This window comes from Salvelinus alpinus, chromosome 4, assembly GCF_045679555.1.
Source record: "Salvelinus alpinus chromosome 4, SLU_Salpinus.1, whole genome shotgun sequence".
NCBI classification, from domain to species: Eukaryota; Metazoa; Chordata; class Actinopteri; order Salmoniformes; family Salmonidae; genus Salvelinus; species Salvelinus alpinus.
This window is the reverse complement of record NC_092089.1, coordinates 45,009,852-45,029,754: the sequence shown is the minus strand read 5'-3', so window position 1 is coordinate 45,029,754 and position 19,903 is coordinate 45,009,852. Positions and strand designations below refer to the sequence as shown.

At 45.1% G+C, this 19,903-nt stretch overlaps 1 protein-coding gene across 9 annotated transcripts in view; it reads right to left on the bottom strand.

Moving 5' to 3' along the window:
• Positions 1-4,943: 4,943 nt before the first annotated feature.
• The window catches only part of LOC139573686 (chondroitin sulfate proteoglycan 5-like), a 29,752-nt gene continuing 14,792 nt past the window's right edge, over positions 4,944-19,903 (bottom strand). Inside the window, exons 3-7 of one of the 9 annotated variants that reach the window (XM_071397429.1) lie at positions 13,904-14,092; positions 10,645-10,723; positions 8,501-8,557; positions 7,004-7,105; positions 5,646-5,808 (exon numbers count right to left, since the gene is read on the bottom strand). In XM_071397429.1, the coding sequence (XP_071253530.1) occupies positions 7,019-7,105; positions 8,501-8,557; positions 10,645-10,723; positions 13,904-14,092 (412 nt within the window). In that variant the 3' untranslated portion in view covers positions 5,646-5,808; positions 7,004-7,018. Of the gene's footprint in view, positions 5,809-7,003; positions 7,106-8,500; positions 8,558-10,566; positions 10,724-13,903; positions 14,093-19,903 lie in introns of all 9 variants that reach the window. The other 8 variants (XM_071397425.1, XM_071397424.1, XM_071397431.1 and 5 more) reach the window with 8 other exon arrangements.

Sequence of the window (19,903 nt, the reverse complement as noted above, 5' to 3'; positions counted from 1 at the left end):
CTCCCTTCTCTACAGATTAACTCTGGAGCTCTGTCAGAGTGACCATCGGGTTCTTGTTCAACTCCCTAACCAAGGTCCTTCTCCCTCGATTGCTCAGTTAGGACGGGCGGCCAGATCTAGGAAGAATCTTGGTGGTTCCAAACTTCTTCCATTTAATTATGATGGAGGCCACTGTGTTCTTGGGGAACTTTAATGCTGCAGACATTTTTTGGTACCCTTCCCCCAATCTGTGCCTCGACACAATCCTGTCTCGGAGCTCTACGGACAATTCCTTCGACCTCATGGCTCGGTTTTTGGATGATCAATGGAAACAGGATGCACCTGAGCTCAATTTATTTAGAGTCTCATAGCAAAGGGTCTGAATACTTATGTAAATAAGGTATTTCAGTTTATTTATAATTAAGAAATTGGCAAACATTTCTAAAAACCTGTTTTCTCTTTGTCATTATGGGGTATTGTGTGTAGATTGAGGGGGAAAACATGTTTTTTATAAATTTTTGAATATGGCTGTAACATAACAAAGTGGAAAAAGTCAAGGAGTCTGAATACTTTCCAAATGCACTGTAATGTGTTCAATATATCCATGGTGAAATAAGATTTTTGTCCTTTTAGAATGTTCAATGGTAGCTGCTCGAGCGACTGTTTGTTTTAAAATCAAGTATCCTCATTGTGTCTGAGACTACACACTTGAGTTGTGTCACATTCGTTTGCCAGTGTTCAAGTTTGTAGCGCATTTACAGCCACTGTTACGTAACTAACTATAGTATCCACCAGATGATGTGAGGTAGTATGAAATCACGGCGACCAGTAACCTAAATAGTATGAAATGGCTTACTCTCCCAGATCAGCGCAATGGATGAAGGAGAAGAGAAAAGAAAGGCATTTTGGACTATTGAAATACAGACCAGGATTTTTGATGAATATTTCAGCTGCACAGTTATGGAAGAATCCACCTTTTATGTTTTGCAACTCGCCAAAAACCCACTGACGATGGATAAAAAGTTCAGTATGACTCTGTCCATATGAGTATTATTTCATTGTTTGTCAGTACATTCTTTCAGTCTCCAGTTCCAGTACATTGCAACACTTTGTTTTAGCATGTATACTGTATGTCAGTATAGTCCTGTACAGTGATAGATAGAGGTGTGGCGATGTTTGACCCTAGGCTTAGGGAGTGCACACCTTGGCTGTCCGTGGTCGTGTCCTATAACCACTGGGGTCGATGGTCGGTAAGGACCGTGTACTAAGGGAGCTGTACATAGGACAGGGTTGCGAAGGGGGGTACATGTCATCCTCCCACCTCAGTACCTTACCCCTGGGCCTGGCCCCTATCCGGTTGACAACAGGTGCTTTGGGCAGGGCTTTGGGCACCTTGTAGAGGTACACATCATAGTGGATCAGGGGACTGCAGGGGGGCCTTGGCTTGGCGTTTTTGGGACGGTAGAGCTCCATCTCGATGGTCACCTCGCCCTGTAAGAACACACGCACAGACACACACATACAGTACAGGGTTGGGGAGGAACTGATTACATGTAATCAGTACATGTAATCTCATTAAATAAAAACTGTAATGGTAATCAGTTACATTATAAGAAATATATTCCACTCAGATAACAGATATATTTTTTAAACTAGATGATTACTTCTTGGATTGCTTTTAAATCAGAAAGGATGCAAAACAAATACATTATGACACCTTTCTGTTTACTCAATGACATTCAATTAAGCCTTGAAAAAAGGTGAAAGTTTAAGTTTGTTCCACCTGGGCGAGTCTGACCACAAATCAGAGACCACTATGATAACACACTAAAATGTGTTTGATGGATCCTTTTTGTCTCTTCTAATGTCTCTTAAGGGGAAAGTAATCCAAAAGTAACTGAAAGTAATCAGATTTATGTTATTGAGTTTGGGTAATCCAAAAGTTATGTTACTGATTACAATTTTGGACAGGAGGTAACTAGTAACTGTAACGGATTACATTTAGAAAGTAATGTATCCCACCCTACACATATACACACACACACACCAGCTCATAGACACACATCTGTGTGGTTACTTATACCTAAAACGGTTTTCTACAGAATTGAAACGCCAACATAAAGTTCCTTAATAGGGCATTGGGCCACCACGAGCCAGAACAGCTTCAATGCACCTTGGCTTAGATTCCACAAACGTCTGGAACTCTATTAGAAGGATGTGACACCATTCTTCCACAAGAAATTCCATAATTTTGTGTTTTATTGATGGTGGTGGAAAACATTGTCTCAGGCGCCGCTACAGAATCTCCCATATTGGGTTTTATATATAACGCTAAGCATGATTGGATGTGAATTGCTTAATTAACTCAGGAAGCACCTGCTTTCAATATATACTTTGTATCCCTCATTTACTCAAGTGTTTCCTTTATTTTCCCAGTTACCTGTACCGTCCAGCTCTTTACAGCTACCCTTTCCTTCTACCCCTAACCTCCATTTCAGCCATACACTGATCGACACAGGATAACACATCAGAGAAAGGCCAAACTCTGTGGTGTGAATCATTTGATCTTTTTCCCCTCCCTCCTTTCTTCAGGGAAAAGGGGGAGTAGGATTGGCCTCAGTGTGGTAACGTATGGGCACATTTCCATCAGAAAGGCTTCTCTGATGATCGTCTGCATTCCAGACGTCCTCATTAATGAACCAGAGTAATGGCAAAATGGTTCAATCAGACATAACTCACCCACCCACACCCTGCCTTTAAGTTTCAACACTTGCTTCCCAAGCTGCTCTGTGAGCTTTTCTGCAAGTGTGTGTGTGTGTGTGTGCGTGCGTCCGTGACTGCACGTGCGGGGGTGCATGCTTGTCTGTGTATATATGTGTTTGCGTTGGCAAATCCTGAGGCTCTCTGTGGAATTCACACACCATCGTTCCACCACATCCTCAGCCAATGACAGTGTGCGGATGAATCCAACATCCCAGCAGGCTTTGGGAGGCAGAGAAAAATCTTGACACGCCCTATTTGTGCCCTCTCTTCACCCCCTGCCCCTCTCTCCCTACCTGAAGTGTGCCTTTCCTCTCTCCTCTCCAGATAAATTATTTGGTAAAGGTGAGCAGGAGTGCATTCATTGTCAGAACGTTGTAAAAGCGCTATAAGAACACAATGTGGTATTTAGGTCAGCTAAAGAGAGAGAGGGAGTAATGTAAGGGGGTTATGTGGAATCAGAGTGTATTTAACGTCAACATTTCATGTTTTCCTTAGATTACATTAAATCTGCATAATGCATTCTTGATTCTATGTATCTATTATACATCATTTTCTGAGTCTCAGTACAACGCGATACAGTCTGGCTGTTGTGTGTGTGTGTAAGAAAGAAAGGAATAGAGAGAATGGTGAGGTCATTGAGTTGGTCCTCTCAAGCTTGGACCGTAGCGACATAATTGGTTTCCATGGCAACGGCGCCCCCTCTGTCTGAGGCTGCATTTGTAAAGACCCTCCAGCAACAGGGAGGGGAGGAGCGATAGGAGAGAGATAGAGGAGAGAGAGGATTGGTGGAACGATGTGAGAAAAAATCTAGAGAGAGAGTGGGAATAAACCAGAAAGAGAGGGGGAGAGGTTGATGCCAGAAAGAGATAGAGAAAGAACAAAAGGGAGCAAAACGGAAAGAGGGAGGGGTGGGCGGGTGTATGAAAATATATTTAGAAAGGGCGACCGGGCTTTAGAGGAATAGAGATAGACATCTATCTCAGTTCCCAGCTCTCTCAACCACACCATCACCTCTTGTCCTGTGGTGTGATGGACACTGTACTCTCTCTTCCCAGAGACAAGCCTGAACACACACACACACACACATGCACACAGAAACACACACACAGTCAAACCCAGAGTGGCCCCCAGGCAAAGGAGGCTTTCTGGTTGAGTCCTCAAGTGTCAATATAGTCATTGGTGTTGATTGGAGATAACGTGGAAAATGAAAGAGATGAGGGTAGAAACATAACAGATTCATTGGAGAGTTCTTCGGTCTGCTAAAATGCCAAAGAACAATCCCTAATGTAACGGACGTCAAGCTGTTACTTAGCAAGTACCACTTTATCCTGATTGGTCTCACACCAAGGCTCGAACCCAGGCACAATTGAGAAGCAAGTTGTTGAGCTATAGCTCATGCAGGCTGATTGATTTTATATTCTCCGTCCATCCCAAGGACACACAAATAGTTTCAGCTTTACATATTCTTCAGTGTGTGTGTGTGTGTGTTTGTGCAAAGCCGTTAAGTTTTCTCCTTTGAACCATGAGTGCTATGTGTTGTCTTGCATACCGGCAACATAACAGAGACTAGGGGAGAGATGGAAAGAAAATGTGTTAATTGCGGTTGTAGCTGCTTGCCTGCTGTTCATTCCCATAGCCAAACTTTTCCTCTGTAGTACTTTGAATATTTCTCTGTCCCTAATGATGGGAAAGGGGTCCTCCATCCCCCATCCAACCAACCAAAGGCCCCACAGCTTAAGAAGTGCCCTACAATACTAGACTCTGGCCAATCAGTCTAGAACTCTCTCAATGATCACTCCGACAAAGGCATGGCATTGGAGAGGCCTTCTTCGAGACTCATTGAGAATGCAGGGCAAGGTATGAAAAATGATGTGTGAACGGGGAATGTAACAGAGGGTGGGTGGGTGTGTGTGTGCGCGTGTGTCAGAAAGAAAGAGTTATGTGTGTGTTTGTCCTTCTGAATAAGGCTCTTTCTGACATGAGTGGTGAGAGAAGAGTTTTATTTTGTGTGTTTCAGCTGCAGTTCTGTGAGAAAGCAAACTACAGGATCCATGCAAGCTGTGTGTGTGTGTGTGCGTGTGCGTGTGCATGCGTGTGTGTGTGAGAGTACAACCTAAGGAGCTACCAAGCTGTAATAAGCCATGCAAGAGTTTGAGAGGGAAAGGGACAGTATTGTTCAGGAAAACACAGGGACAAAGGTGTCATGTTAAAAAGGTTTATTTCAACATTTTGTTAGATTTTGTTCTCTGTTTTGAAGTCTGTATTCCCAAAAAAGTACAAAATAAAACAAGTACATCAAAGGATTAGAAATCACATCAATGAAAACGAAGACACAGTGTGTTGTTTCTTTTATATCAATCCAAGCATTTTTTTCATATATTTATACATACTCACTTAATTAGTCAGACAAACATCGAAACCTCTCAGTAACTTTTATATTTTTTTTTACAATGTTTAACTTCTTTTTTTAAACTCCATATGATTTTTTTCTTTTTACAAAATACACCAATGCAGGCAGGGGAATTATGAGTGTATATGTGAGTGTGTGTATGTACATATATATGTGTGTGTGTGTTTTCGTGTGTCTGTTTGTGTTTTCTGGTGTGTGTATGTGCGTGCGGGCAGGGGGTAAGGGGGAGCAGAGTGACAGCAACGAAGGGGCAGGGCAGCGAGGCAGGGGGGCGTGATTGGGCGTAAGGGGTCGCTATAGGCGGTGGCAGGTCGGGGAGGAGTTTCAGCTGGGGTGGCGTGTTTTTTTTTTTTCTTTCCCAGCGGCGTTGCCCGCTTGGTGGCAGTGTTGCCGTGTTGTAGACGGTGGTTGGCTGGTGGTAGCAGTTGTAGGCGTGGTGGCTGGGATAGAGAGCAGGACTGGAGCTCTCATCCCAACCCAGGCTTCTACATCATGTTGTTCTGCAGTGAGTTTACCTCAGAGGAGTTCTCCTCGCCCAGTACCTTGTGGTTCTCGTGTTTGGGGGTCAGGGAGTTGTGGATGTTGAGGGAGTCGTCCTCCTTGGGCACCGGGGCCTTCACGGGGTCCTCCAGCTTGTTCTGGGCATTAGGATCATCCTGCCAGGGACGGACGGACAGATGGACGGAGGGAGGAGAAAACACGGTTAGGCCCACCCAGTCAGACCCCCCAAAACTGTTATAAACCAAACCCTCCCTCTAGTCGCCCATGTGGTCTTTTGTTGCATCCTGTTATTGGGACTGTCACAGCATTAGCCAATAGATGGCCTTCAACCTCTGAAAATATCAATTTATAGCCCCTTATAGACAGACCACTGCTATTGCATATGTCATTCCCCTTAAAGAGATGAGAATATTTGAAATATCACCCTAACATCTCAAGATATTAGAGCCTCTAACTCCACCTCTTCCCACCCCTCTCCCCTCCATCCCTCTCTTTAATCCGATTTAATATATTGTTTGGATATAAATATCCCGAAATCCCATATTATCCTCACACTACCTGACTATCCGTCAACGGAAGAGAGCTGTGAGGAAGCTAACCGTTTAAAAAAGACCCATTCTACAGTGGCCGTGGCTACCCAAACGTTTCAACATCATGCTCTCTTTGCACATTTGTTTTGGTTGAAGGGACATAGAGGTGATTGGAGAGCTGTATGAGCGACTCCCTCCCACCCGTCATAACCCACCAACAAGCACCCCATCCAGGCCAACCAGGAAGCGCATGCATATCCACATGCAAGACCCCCAGAGAATCCAGAATCCCCCCCCCCCCCACACTCATCCAGCCCCCTTCACCTCACCTCTCCTAATGCCCTTATTGGCATTAAACACATTGTCTGTGGAACCACCTTCATACATACCTACAGCTGGAGCTGGAAAAACAATGCATTAGGAGACAAATCTGTTTCACTTCAATTCATCCTTTTGGCTGCATTTAATTAAGGTGAAGAAAAATTATGGATTGGCATTCATTTGAATCTGTTTTTCCCAGCCTGTTATCCTCATTAATATTGCATAGCTTCATCGACCCTGCTGTGCGGAGGTAGAAGTGTCTGTCTGTGCTCAAGCTGACTGACAGACACACGCATGCATACACACATACATACAAACACTCGCATATACACACATGTGCACGCACACACACACACACACACACACACGCAAACGCACACACACACACACACAGGCACGCGCACACGCACACTGCAGACCCTGAGGGCTGTGCCATTACGAAACAGAGCTGAATGTTTGTTATTCAATGGCACACAAAAGAGATGGCGAGAGCATTTACCCATTGGCTGATGGCCTAGATAGTAACTTCGGGCAGGACGTGGGGATACGTCACTTCCATGGTTACAGGATAAGGGCCATCTTTCCTTCCGTCAGCGTGAAACTGGAAAATGTGTTGTTGTTTGCTGTTTGCTGTCATTGTATTGGGGAACGAGGGTGAGAGGGACTTTGTGGGGAGTTTTTGGAACAGAGATATACGGGGTGTTGAGATGAAGATGAAACATGGACAGATCTTTGTATCCTTCCTGCTTTATGTGTGTGTGTGTGTGTGTGTGTTCAGAGTTGATGTGAGTGTGTCTGGATCTGCATCTTTGTGTGCATGATATAAAACGTGTGTGTGTGTGTGTGTGTGTATCTGTGTATGCGTAGTGGAGGAAGGACACGAAGAGGGTGGGACAGGACTGAGTCAAACGATTTGTTACAGATAGATAGAGAGCCTCGATGCTCTTCACTGGCATGGCACAGTACAGTATGGCTCAGCACAGCACAGCAAAGCACAGCCTACAGGGCAGGACTGGACAATAGGGACACCGGTACTGTACATCCCAGCCTTTATTCCACAGCACAGGACTGGCAGTATTATGAAAACATGTCACTATGTGTCAGTCTAACCCTATCATAATCACTTCATCAATTTAATATTAATTCAATCAATACAGAGCACATGAACATATACATGTATTAATGAGTCTAAATATAGACTTTTACTTATCATCATTATACTTTTGTCAATTGACAGAGTTTGAATGGAATTGACACAAGCCATAGTTAAATATATACTGTAAACCAGCATGGTCCATAAAAGGACAGGTATTAATGTTGATAGGAGATTAAGGGTAAACGGATACAATCCACTGTACTCAGTCCATGTAATGCTGAAAATAAAGAAACTATTCTCCCTACAACAATATTTCACTTTCCAGTTGTATTATCTGTGTTTCTGCATATATGATAGTGTTTTTATGCATGTTGGAGTGTGTACAGTTTCTGACCGTGTGTTTATCTGAAGAGAGAGAATCTGTCTAGCGAGATTTCTCTGGTTTGAGTCTCCTGCAGTGTTTTCTCTGCTGCTAAGAACTCATGTGGGAAGGGTCGATATCCCCTTTCTGAAGGACACTACAAGGACAAAAGCGTACTGTTACTGGACTGCTACAACGTTTATCTCTGTGCCATTTAACCTAGATAAAAGTGTACATTTCATATTTTAAATTCTGTTTATTTCGCAGTTGTTATTTTTAAGAGCCCACAATATGTAAAGATATGGATCATGTCTAAAATCAGCATTTACTCGAATCCGGAAACGATCCATTAAGGTGTAACTTAATTTATTTTTGACTTTAGATCAGCACTTAGGAGTAACAGCACTAGGTTCTGACAAGCCAAGTTTGGGGCTGTGGATTGGTCCGTTGAGTTGAGAGAGGGTGACTGACAGGGTCACAGTACAATGAGAGCCGTTTAAGGGAGAGGGGGGCGGGCCATCTGAGGGGGTTTATCTTACCTCACTGTCGGGCTCCTCTTTGGTCTTACACTCCCAGGTGTATCTGCTCATGGTTTTCTAGGGGGGGGGGGGGGGGGGCAGGAGGAGAGGGTTATACTCCTCAAAGATACATAACATCCTCAAACAGAGAGAGCGAGAGCGTGATAAAGAGAGAGAGGGAGGGAGACAGATAGGGAGAGTGACAGAGATAGTTGGATAGAAACCAAGAGAGTTGGCGGTAGAGAGAGAGAATGAAAAAGCAGAGCGAGGAGACCTACTAAGGGGAACTTCCTAAGGATGATATCTGATATTCCCAGCTCACAGTGAGAGGTAGAGACTGTCTTGCCCATATAAGGACGCTTAAGGATTTGTCTCAGTAACTATGGTGCTTTGTGGCCTTGACATTACCATAGTAAATGTTGGATGAAATATTTCTGAGGGTACCGTGTTGACATAGAAACACAAGGGTTTTAGTTCATGAACTAGACGGAGGGATTTGAGGTATTGGTATTATTAGTTGATGTTTTCTGAGCTTTTTTAGTAAGACGTATGTTTCTATGGTGTTGGCTGTTCTCTGCCGATGAATCTACATAGTATTTGAATGGACCTTTTCTCCAGATACTCTGTACTGGTGCTCTACAATCGACTCGTATGGATAGAGAGATGTACTAACACACTGACTGTGGACCTGTGGATCTAAACTGCAAACCCAGGTTGAGACTCAAAGAGCAGAGCTATCCTGTTTCCGAGATCAGAAGATGTCTGGAAGATGGGGGTGTCGTATGGTGTTTTATTTGGTTGTGGATGGTATCGGGTTGTGGTTATGGTTACGGTTAGTAGTGTTCTGATAGGTGATTGTGCTAACTGTCTCATATTATGAAGCACTGCAATAAGATGCCCCCCCAAGTTGTCACTATATTATATTTACAGAAACATTATCGCAATTACCCAGAAGGAAGAATAACACAAAATAAACTAACTACAAACAAACACAAAAACGAGCAAAAGAAATCTAAGGGAAGCAATTTGCTTGTGGTTATACCATGTATGACGACCAGAACTATTTGATGAGTTGTGAGACTGTGGCGCCACATCTTATGTCGTAGCACTACTTCTACTCATGCTGCTACGACCGTGTTAGCGCTATGCTACCCCATGCTTCCGTTAGTTGTGCATCTAGGCCTATGCTCTCCCCCGCCACCTACAGGCAGCAGGGGGATGTTGCATCTCAGGTGTTTATCCTGACTTAATAGCCCCGCCACCTTGCACACATCTCGCACACCATCCTCTACCAACCTGATAATAACCCCATAAACAAAATACATTTCATGCCCCCAGATTCCCCGCCCCCCCCAAAGCCCTATTATCGACCAACCTATCCAGCCCAAGTCAGGATAAACGAGTGCAACGGACGGACAGAGATGCGGAGGCAGAGCGACGGACAGGCTGCTGCAGTGGCTGACATGGCCACCAGGGGGGGCCACCATGTGAGCGATAGAGCAGGCATGCAGTGACATACCGATGCACAGGTGATTAAAGGGAGAGCAGATCAGGGATAGATGGGGTGGAGGGGGTTACAGTGAGGGCTATAGGAGTTCTCTCTTGGTCAAGTCTTAGCCCGGACAGAACTGACCACACCACCGGGTCAGGCAGATAGGTATAGGTAAGATCAACTTATTTCCTTGCTCCATCTTTCACATTGATAAGCATTTCGCTACACTCACAATAGCATCTGCTAACCGTGTGTATGTGACCAATACAATTTGATTTGATCTGCAGTGTGTGTACATGCGTGTGTGTGTCACCTTCAAGTACGATCAATAGCTAACAAAAAAACTCAACCAATAACTGACAATGAGGCAATACACAGTAAAGACTTTACGGACACGTTGTTGCCATGGTAACAGTGTTGCCTCAGTAACCGGGTGCAGTACTATGCCTGCCTATCTGGCTGTAGACTTGTCCCATAGCGAGAGAGAACGCCCCCACTGTAACACCCCGCCTTGTAACCCCGGAGAGGTGACACTCAAGCCCATGCGGAGGAGGGAAGGAAGAAAAGGGTGAGAGAGAGACGAGAACCACGTTACCTGACAGATAATGTTATCATAGTAAGCCAAAGCACGGGCATGAGGGACGTTAGGAGGGGTGTCGCACAGTTTCCTTACATTTGGGTGGGAGCCCTCAGCGATGGTGGACAGGGAGAAATTATCATTGTGCTGCTCCGATGGAGGCCGGTACTTACTGCTGGGAAGAGGAGGAGGACAGGGAGGGGACCAGAGACGAGAGGAAGGGAGGACAGGGAGGGGACCAGAGACGAGAGGAAGGGAGGACAGGGAGGGGACCAGAGACGAGAGGAAGGGAGGACAGGGAGGGGACCAGAGACGAGAGGAATTGAGGACAGGGAGGGGACCAGAGACGAGAGGAAGGGAGGACAGGGAGGGGACCAGAGACGAGAGGAAGGGAGGAGGGAGAACAGGTAAAAGAGGATTAAATGAAGAGGAAAGTAGGAGGGTCACATTGTGGAGGAAAATGAGAGTGTCGAGGGGGAAATGGAAAAAGAGGGATTCAGTGAGAGGTGGAGAGAAGATAAAAAGAGAGATGAAGGGAGAATAGGGAGGATTCAAGCACGAGGGGAAAGTATGTGAAAACGTGGGGTAAAGGAGGTAGAGGAGGAAGGAGGGAGAGAAAAAGCAAGAGAGAGCAGCGTTAGTTACAATATAGTGCAAGTGTAAGACTTCAGTTTGCAGATGACAGACAGACAGATAACCTCCTGTGATGCAACAAATCAGCTGTGAATCAAAACTAGACTACAGCTATGGCCACTTTGACACCCAATCCTGGGTTGCATTCAATAGGGTACACTGTATAGCCAAATGTTTTGCAACTGAAAACGAAAATGAAGGTTACTTTCCAAACAGACAACAATGACTCACCATTGACCTACCATTGAAGCACTGTGATTCACTTTGTGTAACCAATTAAAAACTTGGAGAAACTTGATATCCAAAACAGACTCCCCAAACAGTCATTTGTCATTTTGTGTTATTCCAGAAACATCTGCTGGCTGGAAAGAGTTTCTCTGTCTCTTCTCGATCTCCTTCTCTCCCTCTCCTCGTCATATCCACAGTTAAACAGCCTCTGAACTAGACCCATCAGTACAGCCCCAGCACTTCCTACTACTGTCTGATTGAGATGCCGCTCCAACATTTATATTGAATTATTTAATTTTGTTTTTATGACAGGCCAATCAAAGCTCAAGTAATGAGGAGGGAAAGTGTGCTAGAGAGATGGAGTAGAGAAATAAATAAATAAATAGGGAGACAGAAAGAAGTTGACAATATTGATTATAATTATTTTAATTATGTTAGTATTGTAAATCTCCAAAGTAAGCTTTGGCAATATGTACATTGTTACGTCATGCCAATAAAGCAAATTGAATTGAATTGAAAGGAGGATACTGCAGGGCTTGGATACTGATCGTGTGTGTGCTATTTATATCCATAATTGAGAGAGAGAGAGTAAAGTGTGTGGCATGAGAAGTGTGGTTTCTAAGCCGGGGTACAGGGGAAAACGGACTAAATCCAGGATGTGTCAGTTTTAATCTGCCACTTCAGCCAGAACACACACACTCTCCTCTCTGCAAGATAACGTAACCTGCATCTCTCTCTCTGTTCTCTGCCATTCACTTTCTGCCACTCTTGTCACCCCTCTCGCTTTCTCTCTCTCCCTCCCTCAATCCCTAATATTTTTCCTTCCCTTTCTCCCCCGTCCTCCCATTCATGACCTCTCTCTTTCTCCCCCTTCCCCCAGCACTTCTCTCCCTCCATCTCTCTCTCACTCCATCTTTTTCTCTGCCTCTTTCTCTCTGACAGGGAAGCAGACCCCATCTTGACTGTGGCACTTACACTGTGCAGCCCACTGCAATTATCTGCAGCAGATGGAGGGAGAGAGCGGTGGGCGTCTCATGTATACATGAGCCTCATCAGCAGTGCCCTATTCACGCGTGCACATGCACACACTCTTTCTCCCTCCAACAACATGTCCTTCCAACAACAACTGAGTTTTTCTCTTGCTAAAATCTCTTTCCTATTCCTGCCCTCCCTCTGCTCACCATCCTCTACACATTTCCACTCTTTCTCCTTCACTCCTCCGCCCCTGTGTTTTCCTCTGTTTCATTCTGCTCTCTTCTACTCCACTTCTGTTTCTCCTTCCTCCTCTTTGATTTTTGGCTAACCACTTGATGAGGCTGTGGTGTCTCTCCCATCCCCACCCCCCCTTCCTCACACACACACACCCCTGAGGTCGCACAGCTGTATGTAGGTCAACTTCGCCTCCCCTCCCCTCTCATACACTCCTGATCAGACTGCCCTACTTTCAGCTGGAGCCAGAGTAGCAATGACATCACTGTTTTCAGCTAGCACCGCGCGCTAGCCATCAGCACGCTATCCCCTGCACTGACTGCTCCACTTTTCTTCTTCATCATAATGCTAACATCATCATCCTCAGCTAAGAAATGTGCATTGCTAATGGAAGCATCCACACTCATCCACCCTCCTACATGACTTCCCTGTTGCTAGGCAAAACGACAGGCGGAGGCACAGCCGCATCTCATACCGCACTCGTTCTAGCTATCCTCATCCCGTTCTCTTTCAATGCAAACTCAATCCCTCCCTTTTCTCTCTCTCTCTGCTTCTCTCTTCTCTCTTTCTGCGTTTCCTCTCTCATCTATCTTGTCATCGTGTTTTCCGCCCCCTCCTCCGCATTCCTTCATTGTCTCCTTCGCTCATTTAATATCCTCCCCCTTTATCTGATCCATCCAATTCTCCCCCTCTGTCTATCCTGTCTATCGCCTCTTATCTTTGTCACCCCCCCATCCTCCTCTTTCCAGTCCAGCCTCCCTCCCTCTTCCCTCTCTCAGCCTCTTCTCTCTCCTAAGTCATCCACAACCTTCTCAGGTATCTCGAGCTTCACCTCTCTTCCTCCTCCTCCATCTCCTGTCCTTTAATCCTGATCCTTTGTTCACCCCCACTACTCTCTCCACCAGCCCCGAGGTTTCACCCTGAACGGAGCTTTGTTTCAATGGAAGTAGTTGAAATGTAGTTGTAATTCACAGACCACAGGTCCAATACTCATATAAAACTACGATCGAATACTAAATCTGTTCATTTTCAATAGTGCTAGAAATGCTTATTTTACATACATATGCTGTGAGAATACAAGGGCTCAAAAACCAGTGCAACCCTGGTTTTCTAGTCCATAAGCTCACCTGCGTTTGCGCAGCCAGGTTCCATGGGTTCTATGATCTATGGTTGCACTGCCTGGTTTTTCCTGCTTTTCTTACACCTTTGTGCTAACTGGTGTTATCTGGTCCATAAACTCCCCTGTATTTGTGCAGGTTTCCCCAGGTCCACGCTGTAAGCTTACCTGCGTTTGCGCAGCTTGCTGTTCTCGGTCTTGAGCACGTGGAGCTTCTTGGCGAAGCAGACGATGATCATGAAGAGCAGCAGCACCATGAGGGCCGACGCCCCGATGGTCAGACACAGCACCTGGAACTCTGTCACCACCGACTCACAGCGGGAACCCTTGTGCCAGATGTAGTCCTGGACATTACACCTGCATGGAGGAGGAGGGATGGAGAGAGAGAGAGGGGAACAAAAAGGAGAGGAGAGAAAAACAAAAAGAAGAAGAAGAGGGGAAGTAGTAGTAGTGGAAACAATGAGGCATGTGTAATGGAATACGGAGAGGAGAGAGAAGAGCAGCCAGGGAAAGATAGATGGGTGACAGATGAAATGGCCAGATAAGGGAAGAGTGGAGAGAGGCCATGGGAGGAGGGTAAAGGGAAACACATCAAGGATGGAGAGAAAAGAAGAGGGTTTATTCACCAAACGTAACACTTCAACAACATCGTGTCTGTGTGTGTGTCTCTGTGTGTGTGTCTCTGTCTGTGTGTGTGTCTCTGTCTGTGTGTGTATCTCTGTCTGTGTGTGTATCTCTGTCTGTGTGTGTGTACAGGCTCTAAATGATTTAGATTAGGGTGAGGGCAGTGCCACTATGTCATTCATAGTTCAAGCTTGAATGGTTGGCACACATTTCACATTTCCAGATTGCTAGGTTTAATAAAATCAAGACTTTCTGTTTATAATTATCCCAAGTGCTTCATTATGTGAGTCTGAAAGCTTTCAGGGCTGGATTCAATCCGTATCGCGGAAGTATCGTGGACAATCTCAGAAAATGCGGGAACATTGTTTTTCAATTTAAATCGAGCTATAACGCGGATCTTCCACGATACTTCTGCGACACGGATTGAATCCAGCCCTGAGTGTGGGGGCTAAAAAAATGCTCGTCAACATCCCACATATACAGCAGTGTATATCATTTATGGCAGTTAAATTTCAACTCCTGGTCTAAAACAGACGGAAGTGTCACCAGCAGGCTTTCAACATGGCTCTATTTGAAGGGATAATGTGATCATTCTGTCTGAAAAGAAAATAGAAAAAGACTAAAAACCAGAGGCTGTTTTCCACACACACACACACACACACTTGCCGCCATCTGAGCCCTAGACTCTTTTTGCTCCAGGACAAAAATGACAGAGGCAGATGGCGTCGTCTGCTGACTATCTGGCATCTAAACAAGACTGGAACCTTACTAATCAAATGCTTGAAACCACTACGAGAATGAATGGTACTGCATGTAGAATAAGAAATAGACTCTATAAACTGGGTCGATCACACTAGTTAACAAGGGGAAATGGTAATGACTGGTCTCATAGTAACCAGATACTATGTATATTCCTGCTACTATCTAGAACCTAAAATGATTCTTTGGTTGTTCCCATAGGAGAACCCTTTGAAGAACTCTTTTTGGTTCCAGGTAGAACCCTTTTGGGTTCTATGTAGAACCCTTTACACAGAGGGTTTTTACCTGGAACCAAAAAGGGTTCTCCTATGGGGACAGCCGAAGAACTCTTTTTGAAACCATTTTCTTCTAATAGTAGAAGTGTGATCACTGAGAATAAAACAGGCTGTTTACAGAGACTGAATGTGTGAAGTAGTTAGAACTCGGGAAACCATGTGAATGAAACACACTCACTGAGAAGAGCCCATACAGGCTAAAATAGGTATGAGAATGCAAAGGTTCACACTCACTCCTCAAATGTCTGCATGTGGATTTTTGGGGGAAATCACAGCTTACGGAAGGACACACATTCACTTGGAAGAATTTGAATGTGAAGAGCAACAGAAATGCACCTTCCCTTGTTCCCCAAACACAGGCCAAGAGACCTACAGACTCACACAGATGAATGTAAATGTGTAGAATGAATGGAGGTGTGAGTATGGCCTTTCAGATTCACAGTTTCAATTCAGCCCAGTAAGCGGGTGATGGGGGGCTCAGTTCCTTTCAGCACCGCTTCCTGCATCCTGCCCCCTTTGTGCCCGTGCCGAAAGTGCCAACCGAGGGGCGTTGGCTCCGTGCCAGGGGGCATTCTCTAGCAGGAGAAGGTGTGACTGGACTACTGATACGCCATTCTCAAGAGGACTTGAATACGCTCTCCCCCTCTAAGTTACTGTATGTTGGTACAAAGAGGTAGTTTATATAGCGGAGAAAGAGAGTACATTTAAGGAGAGGGTAAGGAGGATGGCTGGTTGCCATGGCGATCCAGCTGAGCCACACAAGAAGCAGATGCAGTACCGACATGTCATTCCATCACACACACACACACACGCCAACACACACACACACACACACACACACACACACACACACACACACACACACACACACACACACACACACACACACACACACACACACACACACACACACACACACACACACACACAGAGCTCTCATGAGACTCTCTCGCTTAGTAATCTCTCTTTATTTCTCATTCTTAATGTCCTCTTACTCCCTCCTCTATCACTCTGCTCCTTGAGTTTCTCCATCGCTCTAATCTATCACTGATTTACTACCTCTTCTTCTCTTCCTCCCACTATCCTTGTCTCTCTCTCCCCTTCCGCTCTCCTGCTCTTTGCCAGCTGCCTCCAGGAGAGTGTAATCTTGTTTCCATGTAGCTGACTGACTTTGGTTTTGACATCATTTAAATGGTGTCCTAAAACAGCAGTCCTAAAAACCCTACAATTTGACTTGAAGATTTTGGTTGCAAGTTTTCTCAAGTGTTAAAATCAAACCGAAACAATCCAACTGAAATAAACCCAGAAGAAACATTCATTAGACTTAAATCGACCACATTGTGTTCCACCCTGAAACCTGTAATCCTACAATCCAAAATGTCTGTTTTGTTTGTTTTACCTTAAAAGGCTTGGTTCTTGCCAGGCTTGGTTCTCTCTCTCTCTGAGCTCCTCGTTTAAACACTTACGACTCCCCCAGCTTTACCCTAACCGGTTACCCAGTGTAACCACAGAGCCTTCCCTCCCTACCCCATCATTAACTCAATCAAGGTTTACCACAACCTCCAATCGCCACCAAATACAGCCCTCTAACCTAGCGACACAATGGAATTACCCGAGCCTGAGCCACATTACAAAGAGCTCACAAATCCCCTCAATATTTACTTGATTAGGCTTGTAAAGGCTGCTCGACTGCCAATTCCCCCGGGATAGATACCCTAACCTGGCCAAGAGGAGGGGGGCACAGAGTGGGTCGGAAGGTAGAGGGGGGCAGAAACGGGACACCCCCCCACAGTGTTGTGGGGTGAGGTCGAAGGGGGATGAGGGTAAACGGGGGATAGGAAGGAAAGGGGGATGGGGTGGGGGGTACTGTACAAAGGGAAGGAGAACGAGGGATAATGAAAGGGTAATGGAGGGTAAATGGAGGGGAGGATCAGCAACGTTAATCAGAGCCCAGCGTGACTGTCACAACATTGAGCAGTGTTTCCCCTAGTTTTACAACTAGAGTCCCAGCCGAGTCAGCCCCCAAATAGATACAAAAATAATCAATTGAAACTCATTTAATGTCATTTAATAGACAAATGAAGGTGTGGGAAGTCATTAGGTGGGTGGAACCATGATCGGGAAAATGTTATCGGTAGAGGAAACAAATCAGCCAAACTATCACCCATATACCTCCTCTGGCAATACAAAACCCATTACCCTGCTGGGTAACCCTTTACATGACACCTAGCGCCATAACACGTTATGGCACGGCCATAACCATGTCATAATAGCTGACATAACTTGTCATAATATGGACATAGCACTGTCATTACACATATTTAGACCGGTTGTGACATATATAGCATTATTTTATGGCTGGCTATGACACCTACATAAGGCAAAACATTCCATTACACCATAGCCTACTTGTCAACAGTATGTTTATGTTATATAACATTTTCAGAAATTGTAATTGTGCACACATTGATGTCAAGACATGCACCTACACCAATGCTCTGTTGCTGATGAATGCAGAAGTAGATTTCAGGAGCAGGACAAGACACCCTCTTTTCACTGATGACTGACATAAGGGCATGTACGTGTTATGTCTATCTGGCAACATGATTCTGATGCTTATAATGCTTAGTCCAAGTAAAGTGACACAGTATTGTCATAATGCTTCATGACAGTGTGTAACGGTCGTCATAGTCGTTCTCCTCGTCTGAGGAGGAGCATGGATCGGACCAACACGCAGAGTGGTTAGTGCTCATATTGATTTAATCAAAACGAAACTGAACACTTACAAATACAAAAAACAACAAACGTGGCAAAACCGAAAACAGTCCCGTGTGGCACGAACACTGACACGAGATACAAACACCCACAAAACACACGTGAAACCCAGGCTGCCTAAGTATGATTCTCAATCAGGGACAACGATTGACAGCTGCCTCTGATTGAGAATCATACCAGGCCGAACACAAAAATCCCAACATAGAAAATCAACCATAGACAAACCCACCCAACTCACGCCCTGACCAACTAAAATAAATACCAGACAAAAGAAAACAGGTCAGGAACGTGACACAGTGTCAAAAAGGGTATTTACTACGTCCAAGTAAAGTGACGCAGGATGGTCATCATTTCTCTTGACAGTGTCATAAAGTGTATTTTCTACAAGTTCTTTAAAATACGATGAAAAAAACATGACTGCAAAGAAATCAATACAAGAACAACGGATTTAAGAAACCAACTTTCAAACGAAAGGAAACTTCTTTGAATAAATGTGGGTTTTGACACTCATAATATACACTACATGACTGCTCGTCGAACATCTCATTCCTAAATCATGGGCATTATTCTGGAGTTGATCCCCGTTTAGGCTATAACAGCCTCCACTCTTCTGGGAAGGCTTTCCACTAGATGTTGGAACATTGCTGCGGGGACTTGCTTCCATTCAAGAGCATTAGTGAGGTCGGGCACTGATGTTGGGCGATTAGGCCTGGCTTGCAGTCGGTGTCCCACACCGATTTTGACAAACCAAAATGTTATTTAAAAAAAAAAATGTACCCCCTTTTTCTCCTGAATTTCGCGCTATCCAATTGCGATCCAATTACAATCTTGTCTCATCGCTGCAACTCCCCAACGAGCTCGGGAGAGGCGAAGGTCGAGTCATGCGTCCTCCGAAACATGACCGGACAAACCGCGCTTCTTAACACCTGCCGTTTAACCTGTAAGCCAGCTGCATCAATGTGTCGGAGGAAACACTGTTCAACTGACGACCGAAGTCAGCCTGCAGGTGCCCGGCCCTGTATGCTGTAGCATTAAGATTTCCCTTCATTGGAACTAAGGGTCCTAGCCCAAACCATGAAAAACAGCCCCAGACCATTATTCTTCCTCCACCAAACTCCACAGTTGGCACTATGTATTGGGGCAGGTAGCGTTCTCGTGGCATCCGCCAAACCCAGATTCGTCCGTCGGACTGCCAGATGGTGAAGTGTGATTTATCACTCCAGAGAATGCGTTTCCACTGCTCCAGAGTCCAATGGCGGCGAGCTTTATACCTCTCCAGCCGACGCTTGGCATTGTGATCTTAGGCTCGTGTGCGGCTGCTCGGCCATGGAAACCCATTTCATGAAGCTCCCAACGAACAGTCATTGTGCTGATGTTGCATCCAGAAGCAGTTTGGAACTCGGTAGTGAGTGTTACTACCGAGGATAGACAATTTTTACGAGCTTCGTGCTTCAACACTCGGCGGTCCCGTTCTGTGTGCTTGTATGGCCCACCACTTCGTGTATGAGCCGTTGTTGCTCCTAGACGTTTCCACTTCACAATAACAGCATTTCCAATTGACTGGGGCAGCTCTAGCAGGACAGAAATTTGACGAACTGACTTATTGGAAAGGTGGCATCTTATGACAATGCCATGTTGAAAGTCACTGAGCTCTTCAGTAAGGTCATTCTACTGTCAATGTTTGTCTACGGAGATTGCATGGCTGTGTGCTGAATTGTATACACCTGTCAGCAAC